General features: G+C 48.3%; 1 protein-coding gene across 2 annotated transcripts in view; it reads right to left on the bottom strand.

Annotated features, from left to right (window-relative positions):
• Positions 1-17716: 17716 nt before the first annotated feature.
• Esrrb (estrogen-related receptor beta) overlaps positions 17717-21550 on the bottom strand; it is a 155426-nt gene continuing 151592 nt past the window's right edge. For both annotated transcript variants that reach the window (NM_001008516.3, XM_039112056.2), the window contains exon 7: positions 17717-20461. In NM_001008516.3, the coding sequence (NP_001008516.3) occupies positions 20217-20461 (245 nt within the window). In that variant the 3' untranslated portion in view covers positions 17717-20216. The remainder of the gene's footprint in view (positions 20462-21550) is intronic.

Genomic DNA, 21550 nt, shown 5'->3' with positions numbered 1-21550 from the left:
AAGACTGGGATAGGGTCTGCTCCGCCAGAAAAGCACAAGTCCAGAGCGACAAGCTGAGGGCAGCTCTCACCGAGCTTGTCCACGGATACACACTGAGACGAGGGCTTCAGAGTGAGCCTTTTGTATGGGAGGTGAGCCCAGGAGGCATGCACAAGAATATACAAGCGTAGGACTAGGGGAAAAAGAAAGCAACAGAGGGTGAGTCACAGCACAGGGCATGTCATGGACAGTGGGGGACTCTGTTCCACTGAAGCCCTGAGAACAGGGTTCAGGAGATGCTGAAGAACATTTATCAGCACACAAACTCATCACTGGTTGAGGGAAGAGCATTGGTCATTAACTCTCAATGCAGGCCCCTACTCCATTTAGGTAGCCAACCATATACAGTGGCTCATGTATGGCCTCTAGATAAGACCTCCCTGTAAGGTGGCAGTGTGCTTGGAACTGAGTGCTTAAAGAAGATCTGCAGGCCATTGATGGCCTCTGTAAATGGTCTCCAAGGAAAGATAGGGAGAGATTATCCAAGAGAAACAGGAATGCACAGGGTAGGCATAGTGTAGACACAGACTGCAGCTGAGCCCCTGGTAATATGAGCTCTGAGCAGTACAGGAAGCTGACCTCTGAAACTCCACCCCCAAATGTTGCATGTTTCTGCACAGGAGATACAGAAGTTGCATAGACTCCCGGACAAAGTCTTGTACTGACTCCAAGAATATTAAGAGCAGCCTGCCTAGGGGTTGAGTTGATCAAAGGTACACTCACCTCAAGGTTGAGGACTTACAGTGGACGGTGGCTGGCACACACAAGAACATCACTAATAGTTTAATTTTGGTCTCCATGAGAGCTGTCCAAATGAGAGAAATTCCTGGGGAGAAAGGGCATATGTAACATAAGACACCTCAGGTCTCACCATTAGGAGCGTTGCAAAGGGTACAACAGAACTACAGCTAAGAACAATGTCGACCTTATCTGGACCACAGAGTGCTCTGAGAGGCAGGAAGAAGTATTAGCCCCACTTCGGAGATGAGAAAACCGAGGCTCAATGAGCTAACGCAGCAGAGCAAGACTCTACTTAGCTCCATCAAAATGTCCTTATAAAATCCACCACCATGGGCTGGAGAGATGGCTCAGTGGTTAAGAGCTCCAACTGCTCTTCCAGAGGTCCTGAGTTCAATTCCCAGCAACCACATGGTGGCTCACAACCATCTGTAATGGTACCTGAAATCTTCTTCTGGTGTGTCTGAAGACAGCTACAGTGTACTCACATACGTAAAATAAATAAAAAAATCTTTTAAAAAAAAATCTACCGGTTGGGGATTTAGCTCAGTGGTAGAGCGCTTGCCTAACTATTGCAAGGCCCTGGGTTCGGTCCCCAGCTCCGAAAAAAAAAAAAAAAAAGAAAAGAAAAAAAAATCTACCACCGTGTACAGTGATTGTATTCTAATTTCAAAAATTTAGATCCGCTTTATTGATTTTCCAGCTGCAGATATCTGTGCCCTCTTGTGTATGCACAAGAAGAACTTTCCAGATGTTCTGGGAAGCTGCACCTCTGGGCTTCCATAGCAGTGAATGGTGCGCTCCCCAGCTCTGCCGACCAAGGCATGATGGGCTTCCATTTCAGAAAAAGGGATCACAAGTGTTTCCATGAAGTCTCTCACAGCCTTAACAGTGGGCAGAGGTACAACCCGTGTGCCAGGTTACCTGAGTGTGAGCCTCAGCCCTGACGCCTCCTGGTGTGTGATCTTGGTCAAGACTCTTGGGCTCTCCGTCACCTTCATCTCCTCTGCCAGAGGCAGGTTCTAATAGTTCTCGCCCTGGATAGGAACCGATTGGGTAACAAAGGATGCTTGAAACAGAGCCCAGCACATAGCACTCGATAAATGCTAGCCATTTAGATTATTAATGAGTGAGTGCTGTCTGAAAGGGGCCAGCAGTTTGCAGAAGGGGTGTCCCGGGAGGGCTCCTTACAATTTCTCAGCCATCCTTCTTACCACACCATCAATATTTGGTGAGCTGCCTGCAAGAACTGTTGCTGCTGCTGTTTCCCTGACTACCTGTTGCCCTGGAGATGCTTGGCTGAGGGTTTGGGGCGGGGACTGGGGGGGGGTCTTGCATAAAAGAGCTTTGAGATTTGCTGAAGTTTTGTTCCTGGGGGCGGGGGGGGGGCTTGGGCAGCCTCACCTATGAAATCCTGCCATCAGTGATGGACTTAGGTAGAACTGGCAGAATTCTTTATTGGTCTTTAGCTGCGTCTCTAGAAAGTGTTTCTCAACCTTTGGGTCTTGACCCTTGTGGGAGGTTCAAATGTAGTTTTCCCAGGAGTCGCCTAAGACCATCAGAAAACACAGATGTTTACATTACAATTCATAACAGTAGCAAGATTGCAGATAAGAAGTAGTAACAAGAAAATTAATTTTGTAGTTGGGGTCACCACAACATGAGGAACTGTATTATAAGGTACAGTATTGGGAAGGTTGAGAACTACTTCTCTGGGTGGTAGTCAGTGGCCCCCCCTGCATTCCTTTCCTCCAAGAACTTGTTGAGGGGAAGTTACCCCTATCACAGAGTCTGGTTAAGGTGGCTCCTGATCAGACATTACTCTGGCTTCTCCTCCCCTCAGGGTCTTGACAATGAGTATTGAGGCCACCTTAGCTGCCAGTTCTGTGAGGGGGAGGGGGATGGAGAGGTAGTGGGAGGGTGGGTCACTCTCTGCACTCACTCTGGTCTCCTCAGGTATGGAGGATTTTGCTGTTCTATTTGATCTTCACAGAAGTCCCACGAACTAAGTACTATCTTATCTCAATTCTAGACTGGGGGTGGGGGTGGGGGTGGGGAACAGAACCGCCAAAGAGGGAAAGTACCTTGCTTGAGGTTACACAGCTATCACACAGTCAGGCTTCTAAACCATCTCTTGGCATCTGATTCTACAACAGACTCTTTAAACTGTTAACCAGAAACCGCAGAAGAACAAACATCCCTACCTCTGCTGGCTGCTCCCCTCTGTGAACTGCTCTGAAGTAATCACAAAGTGAGCTAGCTGCCTGATTAGATTCCAGTTCATGGTTGTTCCAAATGGCCCCCTCCCTGCCCCAGGGTGGGGAGGAGGAGCTTCTAGTATGGACAAGTGCACATTAAAGAGGGAAGAGATGATCCAGAGACCCAGAGAGAAGAAAAGCAAACTTCCAGCCAATTCTGAGTATGCCAAGAGCTGGCTTGGGCTGGCCCCTCCTTCTAATGTACCACAGACTGGACTGGCCAGACTGCAGAGAGAAGGTGCCCTGGGTACCAGGGTGGTTGTAGTCTAGGCTGAGCTCCCATGAGACACCTGCTTTTGCCTTGCATCCTTAGTGTCTAGTCCTGTACAGCTCAGCCACACCCACTACCCCTCCCCAGCCTCCCCAGCCTCCCCAGCCTCCCCAGCCTCCTCAGCCTCTGATCAGGATGCAGCATCACAATGGGTCTTTTTTTTTTTAAATCCTTTTGGGATCTCTTTTATTTTTCCCCCTTTGCTGGGCTTTCTGGGCTGTAATTTTTCCCTCTGTGTCATCCATCACAGACACAGCATCGCTTGTGCAAATTAAAATGCACCTCAGAATAATAAAAAAGGCTTTCTCTCTCCCCCTCCTTTCCTTTCCCAGCAGCAACTCAACACAAAACATTTGTCTCCAGCAAGAACAGAAGTTTTAACCCCATGTGTGCTGTCTCCAGTCCTGTATAACCCTGCAGGCACCAACAGCTGGCTCGGGATTCTATTGGTTTATCTGGACAGAAATCAGATAGCCAAGGAACAGCCCCTTAGTGTTGGTGGACTTGAGTTCCAGAATTTCACAAGATGGACTGCCTAACTCAGAGGTTTAGAGCTCTAACCCTGGAGGACTAAAGGATTATGACTCCTAGCCATCAAAGACAGGGGTGTATTGCTCTATTTGCTCAAGGTGCAGAGGCATATTGCCTAAGAAGTATTGCTCTGAGCTGACAGTATCAACACTGTGCAGCTAAAGCTGGAGCTCTGGAGCCTCATGTCTTTATCCCCCCCCACCCCCCGCCAATTGCAATTGTGTAACGGTTTCCTCAAAAATTAAAGTGTTCATTCTATCCTGAAGGGAGCTCCTTACACAGGAAGGTAAACAACTCAAAAGAGCTACAGGAAGTTCCTGAAACTGAGCAAATTCACTAGGCCCCTCCCTGACAAAGTAAACAGTAAAAGTTGAGCAGCAAAGAAGGCTCTGAGACCAAACCAGCTCCTTGGAAGAAGCAGAAACCAGTGGCTGAGTTGCCTGAAATTAATTTAGACCAGAGTCACTTGGAAAGGACACTCTCCAACCTGATGAACTGCTTGCAGGCTGTACAGTGTGCTCCACATTCCTGGTTTTTGTGAGCTGGGTGAATTTTTGTAATACAGCTATCTTGAGTTATTTCTGCTGCTGTAAGTAACCTCTCCCATATTCCTGTAAGTAAACCCAATAAAACTCACTGGTAACCATACTTTTGATCTGTCACGAGCTCCCTATGGGGGTGAGAAGATTTGCATGTTGCATTTCCCAGAGAAAAGTTTTCTCACATAACACCCTGGCTTTTTTCTCTTTCAAACCTTTCTAGTGACTGAGGCTTTGAGCCCTTATAGCCTGGGTCCCTTTTTATTCCTCTTTATGCACCATTTACTACAACTTCACCCTCTGTCATTCCCTACTCCCCAAGAGTGTTAACTTTCAGGCTCTTCACTTCTCAGCTTCTGTGCTTGCCAGATCTCTTAGTTCTTTTCCAGTTGCTGGGCACACGATGACAAAGGCAACTTAAGGGAGAAGGATTTTATTTTAGCTCACAGTTCAAGCCGCAATCCATCCTGGCAAGGCAACAGGAGTTAAAGCAGCTGGTTATATTATACACATAGTCAGAAGAGAAATACATAACTGTTCTCTCTCTCTCTCTCTCTCTCTCTCTCTCTCTCTCTTTCTCTCTCTCTCTGTCCAGAGCACAGCCCATCTTCCAATGAAAAGAGAATTATACGAATTCTAGGTTTAGAAATATGAAATTAAAAGAGTAAGCCCCAAAAGCCACAAACTCAGGGCTAAGCCCTGCCGCCAGGAATAGCAGGCCATAAAGATAAAGAAAAGGAATGCAGGAACCAGCTCAGGCTATCGAGGACTGACCCATAAACCATCCAAAGACATCCCCCCAGCTTACTCAGAGTCATACTTTAACCAGATGTCCTCCAGACCCTGATAAGCCCCTACTTGTGCTTTCCAGCCATTGTGTCCTGCAGAGAGCACTCCAAGAAACCGGGCAGCCCAAACCTAACCAGAGGTGTTTCAAATACAAATGCTCCGTCAATTTTGACAAACTTTTAAAAATAATGAGGACCTGAAGACCCTACCCTTCTCCTGATTTAGTAGCTCTGTTCCAGGAACCAGGGGGCCATAAAACCTTCTGGTGTCACCTTATCTCCTGGAGCCATAAAACAATCTTGTAACTTGTGGTGCATTCCCCTTTGACATCCCCCATCCCCTGGTGCTCACAGCCTCTGCCTTTAAATACTCTTTTTCCCAGCCTCTCAGGGCTGACACCTCTGTCTCCTGCGTGAGAAACGTGTCAGCCCAGAGATCTCTGTAATAGGTCTCTGTAATAAACCTCGCCTTTGCTTATTACATCCAAAATGGTCTCTCTGTGTCTGGGGTCCGCGATTTCCCAAGACTTGAGTAAGGGTCTCTCTGCGTGGGATCTTTCACCAACATGAATTAATATGCCCAAGATAATCCCCCCGCATGTTCAGAGATCCACCTCCCTGAGTGATTATCAACTTTGAGTTAATAATCAAGTGGACTATTAATGCCAGCCATCAAGGTCAGCTTCTAGAACTTTTCAGCCTCTCCTAGTGTTACAGCCCTGAAATCTGGGCACTGGCAACGTTAGTTCTAAGTGTCTGGGCTCTTCGACTCTATCCTCAGAGGTACCATTAGGCCTGGAGCTGGGGGATTTATCTGTTCTTTGTGCAAGCATCTCAGCCCACTAGGCCCATGATAAAGACCACAAGCAACCCAAAGACCACTCAGGAGAAGCTGTTGTGGGACCTAATATTTCAACACTAGGTGTGTGTGTGAGGGAGAGAAGGCTCTATGACTAAGCCTACTAGACTGAGGAGCAGACAGGGGTGTGGCATGCACCTGTTTAGTTCACAGTTCTTCCAACAATGGCTCTACATGTGCATGGCTTCAAAATCTACCAATACAAGAGTCTGCTGAGTCAGTATAGAGATGACACCAGCAAGAGTAGCTGCAGGGAGAGCAGAGTCATCTGAAGCTCACCAAAGGCTGTTTGCCTGGAGTGGAGCCTTCCAAAGCAAATGCAGGTCCCGTGGAGCAGCCGTGACTGGAGCAAGGCTTCTAAAGCAGAAGTCAAGACTGCCACAGCAGCTGTGATTTCAGTGAGCCTTGCAGTGGGGTGATCAGTGAGATAAGGGTCTGTCAACTGTCATCAGAGGGCCAGATCAACATGGCTCCAACAGCCTGCTTTATTTGAAGGAGAAGAATTAAAGTGTGTTCACAGCAAAGACTTAACATTCATAATGGTGCGTAACAGTAGTCAAGTCTTGGAAGTCTCCCTTTGAGAGAATTGGGTCCTTCGCCAGTCCTACAGCCAGTGGTTGGGCTGAGGTGGTTGAAAACACAGTAGAGGAGTCTCAGGTCTCCAGACTTTACCCTGGCTTCTGCTCTTATGTCCATTGTCCTACCTGAGAATCAGGTTCACACCACTGTCACTGTGAGACCACGTGAGCTGTGGATGGTTGGTAATTTGCTCACTTCTTTAACTGGAGTATTTGCACTGAAGGCCACATACTACTCAGCGTGTGGTCCACAAACTGGTCAGTTCATGGACATCTCTTGGGGACTTTTTAAAACCAGTATAGAAGATAAAGAGCTTTCAGGTTAACACAAGGAAAGCAACTCATGGCCATTTACCGGAGATTCTTAAAGGCATCCTACACACAGAGGAGGGGAAAAGACAGTATCGAACACAGAGACTTGGGAAAGAATAACTTCATGAGAGGAATACACGAACGAATGAAAACCAAGAAAGTGTAAAATGTATTCAGATCAATAATCCAGCAAACCCCTACACTGAAAAGAGTAGGCACAAACAAACAATATTTGAATCAATCAGGAAAAGAACCAGCAAAATCATAGGAATCCGTGAGTACACTTCAACAATAACCCTATAAAAGGTCACTTAGGACTCAATTTAGAAGATTGGATTTAAAAGATCTGGGACTAAAGAGAGATGGCTCAGCAGTTACGAGCACTGTCTGCTCTTCCAGAGGAGCCAGGTTTGATTCCCAAAACCCACACAACAGATCATGACCATCTGTAACTTGAGTCATAAGGAATCCAACACCTTGTTTTGGTCTCTCCATGGATAACACACCACACACACACACACACACACACACACACACACACACACACACACACACCATATCATATGAAACCCATAGTTCATATGATAACCTAAAAGATTAATGTGAAAAAATATAGCCTAGTAGCTAAGATTACTGGGTGCTCTTTCAAAGGACCCAGGTTCAAGTCCCAGCATCCACACAATGGCTCTCAATTTCCTCTAAATCTAGCTCTATGGGGTCCAATGTCCTCTTCCTGCCTCTGAAGGCACTACACCCATACATACATGCTGACAAAACGCCCATGCACTAAAAACAAAAATTTAACAGTTTATAAATAGCTTGAACATATTTATAATAAGTCATAAGGTTGAAACAATATTACAAAATCTGAGGGAGTGGGGGAGATAGCTCAGTCAATAGATCCTGCTGTGAAAGAAGGAGGACTTAAGTGCATATTCAGAGAGAAACATAGAAATACACATAGATACACACACACACACACACACACACACACACAGTCACTATAGGAAAAAAATCAGTACTTTTATACAATAGTAATAAAAGTGTTGAGAGATCAATCAAGAAAACAATTCCATTTACGATAGCCTTAAATTTTTATCTAGGAATAAATCTAACTAGGGTGGTTAAAAACATCTATACTGAAAACATTAAAACACTGAATAAAGGAACTGAAGGAGACTTTATAAGATTGAAGAGGAGGCTTGGGGGCAGGATGCTAGCACACCTGAGGCCCAGGATTCAGTCCTCAGCACCACAAAGAATAAAGGATGGAGAAGCGCGAAAATAGAGACCTCTGGCGTTCATGCACTGTCAGAATATGTAGTGTGAAAACAGCTATCTATATTACTGAAAGTGATCTACAGATTTAATTCAATCTCCAACAGAATTCTAATGACGTTCTTCACAGAATTAAAAATCAGTCATGAAGTTCATCTGGAAGCACATATCACAACACCTGATCTCAAACTGAACCACAGAGCCATAGTAACAAAAGCAGCACAGTATGGTCATGAGAACAGACACACAGACCAGTAGAGTAACAGAGACCCACAAACAAACACACACAGCTAAATCTGCGGGCTGTAGGCAAACGTGCCCAAACCCACAGTAGCAAAGACAGCTTCGTCAATAAATGACGCTGTGGGGAATCTGGATGTCCACTCGTAGAAGAACGAAGCGTGATCCTATTTTCACCCTGTTCAAAATCACTCCAAACGCCAGGGCGTGGCCGTTCTGCTCACCACCCAGCTAGGGTCTGGGTAATAGGGCTGCGGAAGGAATAAGATCAAAGAAGATAAGACAAGAGCATGCCGCTTTTATGGGAGGGAAAAAATGGGGCGATGCGGAGAGAGGGAAAGAGAGGTGCAATCACCATTATTCTTGGACATTCCATGGTATATGAGAATAATCCAGTCATCCTGGGAATCCTAATTAGGCTTGATGAAGAGTAATCCATGTAAGACAAACCCTGGAACCCGTAGCGTTTTGCCCTTTTTGTTTTGGGTCGGGGTCTTGTGTAGCTCAGGGCTGCCCTTGGATTTGCCAGGTAGCTGAGGCTGGCTTTCAACTCGTTCTTTCTACCTTCTAGGATTACAGCCATGCACCTTCACACTCGTACAAGGTTTTATGGGATGTTCAAACTCAAGCCGGGAGCACAAAGAGCATACTCCGTACCTGCATCCCGGGCCAGCTGCTGCTGCTGCTCTGTGGGTGATGAGGGCATTGAAAAGGCTTGTCTGGGTCTTTGCTAGGAAGGAGCAGTAGTAGCAGTGGGTACATTTCGTTAACTGTGAGATGTAGGAGGCCAGGGTATCATCTCTCTGTAAGCCCATGAAAGGCCCTGCTGCTACTGTCAGAATGAAGGGCTGTTGCTTAGGGCCTCTGACTGCTGACTCGTCTGGCACGAGCGGCTACAACAAGAAGCATCACCGGATGACAGGTTCCACACATGCCTTGGCAGAGTCACATCCATGGGACCTAGGAATCTGGTATGCTGCCAGCAAACCTCCGAGAACTGGTGGGATCTCCAGTGGCTGTGTGTCCCTCCCTTCCTCCCTTCCTCCCTTCCTCCCTTTTTTCCTTCCTTCCCTGTCAGTGTCTTGTACCATTCTCAAAGTTGCCATGTCATCCAAGATAACTTGGAATGCCTACTCTCCCTGCCTCTGCCTCCTGCATGATGGTGTAATCCTCATCCAGTCCCTGCAGTGCTGAGAATCGAGTCCCAGGCTTCACCCAGACTAAGAAGCATTCTACCAACTAAGCCACACCTCCAGACCCATTCCTTGTTTTTCTATTAAAAGCAACCTTGGCGGTGGATGTGGAGATGGACACACCTGTGATGTGGTTGGTCCACAGTCACTTCTTGGATTCAGAATTCACTGACTGCAAGGCACAGGCACTGATGCCAAGAGAAGGACATTTTCCTAGAGCAGCTCCCGATGACAGCCTGTTCTCAGGAAGGGGAGGAACCTGCATAGCTACAACCAGAGCAGAACCCTCAAAAGGTGCCATCACAGGACTGTGCCAGGGTCAGGGTCTGACTGGCCAAGCTCCAGCCTTGGTCCCACACCATGGGGAGGGCGGTATGAGTGGTAAAGTGGGGCATGATATTTGTAGTCGTTGCATTTGCGAGGTGGAGGCAGGATGATAAGGAGTTCATTCAGGGCCAGGCTCAGCTATAGTGAGTTTGATATCAGCCTGGGCTATGGGAGACACCATAGCAAAGTAAATAAATAAATGAGTTAATAAAGACAGCGGGAGGAGTGCCTAAGAGTACCCAAGGACACCCTGGAAGGTGGCTTAGGAGAGAGACCCTGGAAGGTGACTTAGGAGACCCTGGAAGGTGGCTTAGGAGACCCTGGAAGGTGGCTTAGGAGACCCTGGAAGGTGGCTTAGGAGACCCTGGAAGGTGGCTTAGGAGACCCTGGAAGGTGGCTTAGAGTTGTTTACTCAGCCCAGCAAGTAAAGGATAGGACAGCAGGATCAAAGATATCTTCTTCCTTGGAGTCCTGGGCAAAGTGACAAAGATCAGTGCGGTCAGGCAAGTTTCCAGACTCTCATAGTAGGGCTGTTCCCTCATATTTCAGCTGCTTTTGACTCAAAATGCTGCCAGCCTGAGCACCAGGCAGTGAGTGCCTTGGGTTTGGAAGAGGATATCTCTCTGTTTCTTGTTGCTTGGTCCCCAGGAGGATTCTGTCCCCTCAGCAGGTAGACTCCAGTGTGTTCTTCTCAAAGCATCGTGACTTTAATAAGTAAGTCCTCTCCGAAGGAAAGCAGCACAAAAACCTCAATACCAATGAACCCCAGCCCCATCTGGCTGACCCCAGGCACGAAGTGACCAGTAGAGGTAAGTTGACTCACCTCTTGCCTCTCTCACCAACTCGGGGGTAGCCTTCTACCCAGTTTCAAGAGACACTCATTTAATATGATCATCCCCAGTTGTAGCCATTTTATTTTCAAATGACATGATCTCATCCTTCTTTATAGATGAGAAAAGCCCCCACTGATTACAGACCATGTTCTCCTCAGCCATCCTTTGCTGGGGACGCTTAGGTTGGCTTCATAGTGTCGCTGTTATGGATCATGATATGATAAGTATTGATATGAAGTTAGCTATCCCTGTGATAAGTCATCTGAAGTCCCATAGGTGAATGCCCAGGGGTGGAATGGCCAGGCCTTATTATTGTTCATTTTTTTGGGCAACTTCCATATTGATTTCCATACTGGCTGAACTGCCTTCCAATCCCACCAGCACAAGGTTTCCATTTTGTCCATTTTTTCCAGCACTTGTTGTTACTCATTTTCATTTTTTATTGGATTTTTGTATTTACATTTTAAATGTTATCTCCTTTCCCAGATCCCCCCCTCCAGAAACCCACTATCCCGTCCCCCCTCCCCCTGCTTCTATGAGGGTGCTCTCTCACTCACCCACCCACTCCCTCCCATCTCTCCGCCCTGACATTCTCCAAACTGAGAACAGGGTCCCCAATGGAGGAGTTAGAGAAAGGACTGAAGTAGCTGAAGGGGTTTGCAACCCCATAGGAAGAACAACAATATCAACCAACCAGACCCCCCAGAGCTCCTAGGGACTAAACCACCAACCTAAGAGAACATGGAATGGACCTATGGCTCCATCTGCATATGTAGCAGAGGATGGCCTTGTCGGGCATCAGTGGGAAGAGAGCCCATTGGTCCCGTTACTCATTTTCTTAATAGCTACTGTTCTAACTAGACCAAGATGGGATCTCACTATAGCTTCAAGTTGCATTTTTTGACATTTTAGTTTATTTTCATTTTATCTGTTTGAGTGTTTTTCTTGAATGTATGTCTGAGTACCACGTGTGTAGTGTGTACTGTGCCAGTGGAGGCCAGAAGAGGGCGTTGGATCCCTTGGAACTGGAGTAACAGAGGGTTGTGAGCCAGGCTGTGCATTCAGGCATTTGAACACAGGTCCCCTGGAAGAGCAGACAGTGCTCTTAACCACTGAGACATCCCTGCATTCTCTAACTTCCAGAGCCAGTCACTATTGTTACAGGCTAGGAAACTTGACTTTCAGATAAGCAAAACAAAAGCCCACAGTGCCCCAGAATACACTTCTGTAAAAATGCACTCTCATGTACCTGAAGTTCAAAGTTAACTAGACTCATCAGGCATGGTGACTCAGACCTGCAATCATAGCACTGGGGAGGCTGAAACAGAAAAATGGCGAGTTCAAGGCTAATTTGTTATGGACTGGCAGGACGGCTCAGGGGGTAAAGGTGCCTGCTGCTGAGCCTGCTGACCTAAATTCAATCCCTAGGCCCTACATGGACGAAAGAGAACCGACTCCCATAAGCTACTCTTTGACCTCCCCATGTATACTATTCGTGTGAGGACACATACACATTTAACTAACTAATTAAAATAGTGAGTTGCAAACAGTCTCACTACAGCAAGACCCTGTCTCAGTAAACAAAAACAGGGTTAGAGAGATGGCTCAGCAGTTAGGAGGGTAGACTACCCTTGTAAGGACCCTGATTTGGTTCCTAGCACCCACACTGAGCTTTAAGCTGCCAGTAACTACAGCTCCGGGGGATCCAGTGGCTTCTTCTGGCCTCCAATGTCACTGTACTTACAGGGGTGTAGCCCACTCCTCACAAACATGTAATTTAAAATATCTTTGAAACAAAGGGCCTCGTGTATCATTTGGAGAGGCTTTCGGGCTGACACATTCTTGTATCTGAGGCTCCAGGCCCTCGCATTCACCATTTTCTTGGGGCAGTTGGTGGGGAATGGGCATCCCCTGTACTCCCAGGGAAGGCTTCTGACTTGCCACCTTGTTTAGATCCCCACCTTTTAGTTGCCTGCAGCATCAGCTCCATCCCGTATCCAAGACCTGCGGGACCAGGGATGCAAGTGACCACCGGGCCTAGATGGGAACCTGCCAACCTAGGGCAAGCTCCCGCCCCGTTTTGGCTCCTTATCTAGTCTCTGGCTGTGGTAAGCTGTTGTCTGCCCTGTGCTGTTCCTTGGGCACACTGCTGTCACCTACACACACCTGATTAGAGGATTGGCGTGACTTACAGGGGCTTCTCTTCCCTGGGGTGGGAATTTGCATAGAGTGATGGATGCTGAGACGTCTTTTGCGGACAGTTGTACTTTGCATATTAAACAAAGCAATTTCCAGAGGAAGCTGGGGGAGCTTGGCCTCCTTCCAGGGATGTTTCCTCTGAGTCAAAGTCCCTTTCATTTCAGTGCTTACCCGTTTAGTGCCCCCCTCCTCCCCATCCCCCATGGGCCCTGGATCCCTGGCATCTACTAGCCTCCTACCCTCCCCCATTGCAGGAACACCATCTTGGCTGCATGGGGCACAGGATGAAGGATCACATGGCCAGGACTAGGACAGTTATTCAGCCTTCTTCCTTACCTGATGCTGGTATCCTCTCCCCATGCCCCACCTCCCAGGAGGCCTATGACTAAAATAGGAGGGGAATCTTAGCCGGTACCAGTTCCCAAGAGACCTGGCTGAGGATCACAACATATCTGCCATCCCCACCCTCAAGCTGCAAGCCCGGGGCTGGCCTCTTGATCCTTCTGGGATGTCTGGAGACACATACTCCTGTCTGGCTGCTAAACTTGGACAGTGCACAGCTGAAATAATCTCTGCTTTAAATGACTCTCAGCTTTCCATCCAGGGACCTTTAGGATGCTGGGAGGGGGGGAAATGTCACAACACCAGCCATGGTTAGACCTAATGTTTTCTTCAAAGATGAACGGCAGAAAGTAAGGTTGGAAGTCTTCTATTTTTGCTTCCATTAGTGTAGACCGAAGGCTACATCAGTGATTGGGCTTCAGTGAGGCATGGCTTAGGGTAGTCACATTGCCACCAAACCAGCACAACAGTGTCTCCTCCAGTGGCCCCACTGGTGTGCATAGGCTGTGGGGGCACCTAGAAAGCTTCCAGTAAATCATTTGGAGCCCTTCCCCAACACACTTCTTATGCATATGCCTGAGCTAGCCCTGGCAGGGTGGGAGCAGACATCTGTGGCTACAGAGGGCTTCTGTGGCCTCATCATAACCAAGGAAGAGGTGAAGATGGAGGGATTTGTTGAGTGGCTACCCTACACTCAGCCCTTTCAGTGACTAGCCAGATTTAGGATATGAGGGTTCAAAGAAGAGACTTCCTTTGGAATTGTTCAAGACTGGGTATGAACCTGGCCTCTGGAACCTTAAGCCTTGCTAAAATCTCAGCCCCCGTAAAGTAAAGGCTGTGGTCACTCATCTAACACATCTGGGATCCATTGAGAAACCTACTGACATTGGTCATGGGCCCAGTGCAAGGCTCTATTACACAGAGGTTAGGGGAGGAGTTAATGCTGGCTCCTAGAATCCTGCTAACCTTGGACCAAAGGTCTTACATCATTCTTACAGCTAATGGTAGATCCATCATTCCTTGCTTGGGACTCTACATGGTTTGCCATTGTTCTGCGGTGCTGAACAGCCTCAAGGCTGACAAAGCCAGGACTCCTACAGTGTGCGTTCTTCTCACTTCCTGTCTTATCCTCTGCCACCAATGAGCTAGACTGTTCAGTGGGTAGAGGCACTTGCCACTCAATGGTGAAAGCTGGACAGATGGTCTGAGTTCAATCCCCACAACCCATCTAATGCTGGAAGGAGAGCAGGGACTCCATATAATTGTCTTCTGTTCTCTACATGCATAGTGCATGCACGCGCGCACGCACACGCGCACACGCGCGCGCACACACACACACACACACACACACACTAAAATAAAATAAAATAAAATAAAATAAAATTAATCTGAACCTTTAATCCCAGCACTCAGGAGGCAGAGGCAGGCAGATCTCTGAGTTCATGGCCAGCCTGGTCTATATAGTGAGTTGCAGGACACCTAGGGCTCTGTAAAGAGACCCTGTCTCAAAAAAAAAAAAAATACAATAAAAATTAAAATTTTTAAAATTAAAGAAAATAAAAACCAGTTTTAAAAAATAGGGGGTTGGGGATTTAGCTCAGTGGTAGAGCGCTTGCCTAGCAAACACAAGGCCCTGGGTTCGATCCCCAGCTCCGAAAAAAAGAAAAAAAATAGGATCCAGTGCCTGCTGGCACTCAGACCTTTCTTGAGACTCCTGTGAAGTTTTGGATCATAGCTCGAATTTCCCAGGAAGGATCTTTACTAGAAGCTTCTTTCGGTCCTATTTATCTCACTGGTAAATAATGACGTACAAGGTGGTCCCTGAGTCCTTACTGCTCCACAAAGCAGGGTCTACCTCAGTCACCTCAGAGCCAATGCAGACATGCACCTCAGAGCATATTTCTTTTCCTACACACACACACACACACACACACACACACACACACACACACACACACACACGCCCCTCTATGATAAAGTCCAACTTAGCAGGATAGGAGATAAGCAAGTAGTACTAATGAATGCAACAATCATGACAATACAATGTAATAAAGGTTATTTAAAAATTGGAAACTGCTTATTTTTGGAACTTTGCGTAAAGTGTTTTCAGTCTGGTAACTGGCAACTTCAACACTGCTGAAGGTAGCACTGGCAGAGAGAGCCTGCCTCTGTACAGTGGAGGTTGTGTGTTGGGGAAGGAACCCACCCCAGGCAAAGGCTTCCGTGAATCTGTTACTAAGGAAGCTCATGGCATTTCCTGGTTACCTGGAGCACCCCTCTTTGCCCTGATGGTGTCTCCCTAGACAAGCAATAGCATCTTAAACTTCACATCAGTTCTTCTGGTTCCAACCTTCCATCAAGTCCTCCCATCTCAACAGATACCAGCCCTCTCTTCCAGTCCATTTTCAGTGTTATGATTGACACCCCCCTGACATCCCCCACCCCACCCATGCATGCATACACACACACACACACACACACACACACACACACACACACACACACACACACACACACACACACACTGTTAAGCATAGGTAGCTGCTGGGTGCATTCCCGGGTGCTGAAATTGAGGACAGCCGATGATGGGGACCCTGTGTTGGTGACTTTCATATTTGTTGAAAGCTGGCCAAACTCTGAGCTGTCCACAGATGTGGGGTCTGTGGTCTGCTTCTGAGGGTTTCCAGGCCACTCCTTTCCAGTTGCTTCTCAGCAATGATGTTGAGTGGGATTTACTCTGCCCTCGATGACTAATGATTCCTCCAGGAGAAACCTTGAAACACTGGGATTGAGGATGAGAACCAGGCATTTGCCACATTTGCAATGAGAGATTCTCCCCACCCCCTCCCAGGGTATGAAATAAAACAACAAGAAATCCCTAATCGTCTCTTGCTCCCATGAAAGAAGTTAAGGATGAAGCAGACAGAACAGGATTGAACTGACCCAGAGAAGCTGAGCACTCCACAGGAAACCTCCAAGCCATGCAAGGTTGAGGCAGATGAGGCACCCAGTTTCATGGACGCAAAACTACATTGTTCTCAGCCTCTCTGAGACAGCCATTGATGACAACCACTGTATCATGAGAGCTAATCTAATAAACCTCCTTTTACTAGACCTTTTTTTTTTTTTTTTTTTTGGTTCTTTTTTTCGGAGCTGGGGACCGAACCCAGGGCCTTGCGCTTCCTAGGTAAGCGCTCTACCACTGAGCTAAATCCCCAGCCCCAAGACTTTTAAAAGTCTAGCTAGAACTATATTGACTTTGCAATTCTGGATCAAACCCACACCTTCACACCAGTCTGATGGTGTCCTACTGCACACACACACACACACACACTCACCCTTCCTGTGGGAATTCCCCTTAAGTCAATTTGAGATGGAATGAATGTCCTTTACTTGTAACAAAAGGAATTCTTGTGGGTTTTCCTGGTCTTGGCAGGCAAGCATAGTGAGGTTGTAGCAGCCTTAGACTCTTGCTTAGTTTGAGCTAACCTTATAGCCCTTAGTTTGGGCTATCCTTACACCTCTCTCCCAAAAATGTACCTAGCATCAAGCTGCAGATATACCCCATTTCAAACAATGGAAAGTCGCTCCTTCCTAGTAGCCCCTTAGTGACTGCTCTTTTGTGATCAGTTCCCACTCAAACATATCCCAGAACACATCTGGAAGGAAACTAGAGGCAGAGCACCAATCCAGTCTGAACCAGTTTTGAATGCATAAACCCTATTTACCATGTACAGTTGGACATGCATATGATTAAAACCAGATGCACCATGGGCATATGAGCAGTGAGCTAAGTCTTAAATAATCCAAACCTGCCAATGAAAACAGAGAACCACTTACTTACCCCATGCCCCTTAGCAACCATCTCCTGCCCACAAAAGCAGTATGTAACCAGGGCTTTGTGTTCTCATAACTCAAGGAGCCTGTTTGCAAAGCAACGTATCTGCTTGATACTACCAACTAGCTTTTGAATGAAGTTCCTTGTGACTTTGCCATTTTGTTTCTGTAGGGGGGGGGGGGTGACTTCAATGCTTTGAAGAGCCAGGAAGCATGAGGTGACTTAAAGCAGCCCAGGTAGCTGCTGTGCTTAGATTGGTGATGTCCCACCTCCCTGGTGAGCAGCAACAGAGTCTCTATGACCTCCATCTGATATCCCAAGTCACACACTCCTGACTGCTGCTGACCACACTTATGCTCTGCGATGCTAGGGATTAAACCTCGGGCCTCTGGCATGCTGGTCCCACTCACTGACAATCCATGCAGCCTGTACCCATGAGGCCTCTCGGGCACAGTGCTTTCTCCCTGACCTCTCCGGTTATCGAGTCCTAAGGGCAATGTTGTCCAGAGGGCAGTGCTCTCCAACACACAACGAATGTGTGGACAACACAGCAGACCTTTCCTTATTTATTAGATTTCAGATACATGGGAATGGATGGGATAATCCCAGGGCATGTGATTTACATGAGGGCTGTGGGACAACACATACGTACGGGGAGGCGAGACAGCGAGAAGGACTGCCGGTTAAAAAATATATACATCTTAAGTCATTCCAGCCACGACATCATTATCAGAAAATAAAGCAATCTCTCCACATAGTGCTTCTCTTTGGTGCTGTTCCATGGGCTTGGACTCTGGGCCCTCCTGTCTCCTTGTTGCAAGTCTGTCATCCTGGCCTGCCTCTGTATCCCATGGGCAGTCGAGTCTGGAAAAGGACCAGGCACAGACTCTGTCTGACCCAACTATCCCCAAATGAGAGCCTTTTATTGCTCAAGCTGTGTCCTAGGGAAGTCGTCTGTTTATGTACGCAAAAGCTGGGAGGCTTGCCAAAACCATCCGGAATCTTCAGAAAGGTTAGGGGACAAGGGGAAGAAATCCCAGTCAGCACCTCTCTCTCGCTTTTTCCTGTTTTCTGTTTTAAGCACCCTGGCCTCACAAGATCTTCCTCATCTGACTAGTCTTTGAGCAAGTGGGCTCTACCCTCTGACTCCAGGTGCCCAGGGGACCCTGCTTTCCCACGGGGTGCTCAACTGTCACTGGTCCATTCTCTTCACTTGCATTAAAGAAGAGTTTCTATCTAGGGACAGCAGATGAGCAGCCACGTCTGGTGACAAGTGTCCCATACAGAGGTACTTGCATTAGTAGACCAAGGAGGCAAGGCTGCCAACTTAACTGATGCTGCTTCAAAGCAGTGTCCCCTCGGGCAGCTGTGGGCGTTTGTCGGACTCTTGCTGGTGTGTCCCGGAGGCTGAGAAATAGGTGGAATCTTAGGGGACACCCCCTTTCCACAATTCTGGGCACACAAACAGTGTGGCTGAGGGGAGTTTTCAGAGGCCAGGATTATAAGCCCCACCCCTAAGAGTTAACCCAGCTTAATACAAAAGTGGTATCTACCTTGGATCAGGGACAAGGATAGCCCACGCAGAAGCATGAAAGCCTTGACATCCACTCGACAGTGGCTCTGAGATACAATTCCTTGTGGGCAAAAGGACAGGGAAAGGCTCTTCAGGAGAGGTTAGCATTAACTATGTGAAGTAACCAGCCTCTAATCTGGAGTCCTAGCAGCTTCTAAAGTGTCACCAGGGAAGCAGAGTCAATAGCAGTGACAGGTGCCAGAAAGCCTGAAAGAGGGACCCTTGGCACTCCAGGCAGGGATCAGAGTAGGTGAAGCCTGGAGGGCTTCTCAGAAAAGTGGCATGTCCATGTCCATTTTCCAGAATGAATCTCATCTTCTTTAGGACATCCTGTCAACCCATAAACACCAGGATGAGCTCAGGACTGCCCTTTGAGTGAGTGAATTGGAAGAAAGCTGTTTGTGTGCCTAGGACCGAGGGGTTTACTAAGACTGGGATGGGTTGATGGGCCACCCTATAAAGACAACCGGACTGCAGGAGGCTTGGTAGGAATTGACCCAGGAGGGCCACATCAAACAGTCCTGGTACAAACACCAGGAAGCTGCCCTCCCACAGCACAAGGCCTTGCCTTTTATGAGGTAAGGGAAGGGCCAAAGAGGACCTTTAGAACTCCTTCCTTTCCAAGGTGCAATGACACTTCCCCTCTACTCACTGTCCTACAGGCTATTCTACACCCCAACCTAGGCTGCTGACCTTGAGTGTCCTCTGATGGGGCCAGGTCCTGAATTCTCCATAGGTTTCTAGACTCGCCATGCCCAAGAGGATTAGGAGAAACAACAGGCAAGGGTGGGTATAGGACCCAACTCTTTTCTGAGCCAGCGAGTTCCCAGGTGCATGTCCTGGAGTTACCTCAGCTGGCTGAGGTAGGGGCAGGAAGCAGGGGAGGGGCCTCTTAGTGGTGGGGATGTGGCTACTCTAGCAGGAGCATCCACTGAGAGCTGGATGTACTAGGACAAGAAAGGGGGAAGGGGAGGGAGACAGCTAGACTGAGGAGGCACAGAGCCCCAGGAGAGGCCACAGAGACCTCCTGTTCCAAGGGCCTGCCCTCTGTGATACCAACACCTTCAGGAGCACCCAATCTAAGTCTCTTGGGCCCTGGGCACTAAGCCCTGCCCATCCAGGTACCTCCAGGTCCTAAATATGGAGTGGTCCAGAAATGGATCCCTTGCAGGAAGGGATGCTTCCTCCCGTGGTCTCCAGCCCTAAGGGAAGTCAGCCCCGGCCCAAGCCTTAGCACTGCCCATGGAGAAGGAAAAAAAAAATACCAAAGAAAATTCGGGTGACAGATGAGCCCCCCGCCCCCACCCTCCCATCCCCATCTCCCCATCTGCTGCCCCCCAGGAGTCTGCACATGGCCAGGAAGCAAGAAACCCCTTCTTCTGGGACAGCTCAGAGCCCCGATGCAGGTGTGAGAAAGTCGAGGCTGGTGGCCGTGGAAGTCTCCACGTGGATCGTGTCCATCCGTCTGCATGCGGGGCCATCACACCTTGGCCTCCAGCATCTCCAGGAAGAGTTTGTGCATGGGCACCTTGCCCTGCAGTTTCACACTGTAGAAGTGCTGGACGGCTTTGGCTGCCGTCTGCCGCAGCAGGGGCAGTGTCAACAGCAGCTTGCCCGCCCTCCGTGGCTCCTCATGGCGCTGGCTCAGCTCATAGTCCTGCAGCGCCTCATGCAGCAGGTCCTGAAGCTTCTGCACAGCCTCCAGGTTCTCGATGTACATTGAATCTGCAGGCACAGGAGAGGGTCGGTGTCAGTAGGGGTTGAGCATGGGAAGGCATTCCTGGAGTGGAGGACAAGACCAGCAGGCAGCCTGTCTGCCTTCTGCAAAAAGCTGACAGAGTAAAATGAGGATCTTCACTGCAGGGCTGAGTCAGAGACTGAGGGCTGAACTGAGCTCAGCCCTCCCAGAGAGACCAGGAACATGAGCAGACCTGTTGGATGTCCCGGAGGGGTTCAGGGGACTCTGGAATCTGTCTAGCACTGTTGGAGTCCTAGATCCCTCACTTTCAGGCTCTGAGACTTTAGGTAAGTTATAGAACTTTTCTGCCCCCCATTTTCCTAGCCATACCAACGTCATAGGGTTAGGAGGGTAACACAGCTAAGGGTTTAAAACAATTAAGTATCTGTGTCATAGAAGCCTCACTGTTATCACTGCAAACACCATCATGTCTTCACGATGATGCTGGGCCGTGGGTATCACCCACATGCAGTACAGCCACCAACCTTACAACTCTGGCTGCAGAACAGACATAAAGGGGCAGGAGTTAATACCTAGGTGTTGGGAGGCAAGGGGAGTAGGAGTGTGGTAACAGAGGGAGGCGGCAGGAGCAGAGCAGGGGTGGGTGCTTGCCCAGCACACCTGAGGTCTTGCTTGGGTCTGGCCCTCAGCACCATTGGCTTGGGATGTTTATAGCTCATGCACTCAGCCGTCTGAAACACTAGGATACAGCCGGGTCTCAGGAAAACACAAAGGGAATCCCCCAGTCCCGTGGGAGAACTACTCAGACACTTTTTTTTAAACATCCCGTGCTGCCCCCATGAACTGTAGCCCCAAAGCTTGCCGCGTGGACAGAGAGAGCTGAGCCAACCTTCTGCATTCCTTAAAGGAGTGGACGAGTCCAGTGCACACCTGAGCCAAACTGCCAAGGCAGCTGCACCAGCTGGCTGGTCATAGTGATGTGCATGCCCCTGGGTCTCCTCCCAGCCTGTGCTTTCCAGAATCCCTACAGGACTGGGCCCCAGCCACCTCTGACCCCATTTTCCGTCCCGTCACCCTCCCCAAGGAGCCACAATTGACAGGTGCTTTCAACCAAA

This window comes from Rattus norvegicus, chromosome 6, assembly GCF_036323735.1.
Source record: "Rattus norvegicus strain BN/NHsdMcwi chromosome 6, GRCr8, whole genome shotgun sequence".
Classification (NCBI taxonomy): Eukaryota; Metazoa; Chordata; class Mammalia; order Rodentia; family Muridae; genus Rattus; species Rattus norvegicus.
This window is presented reverse-complemented; position numbering and strand designations above follow the sequence as displayed.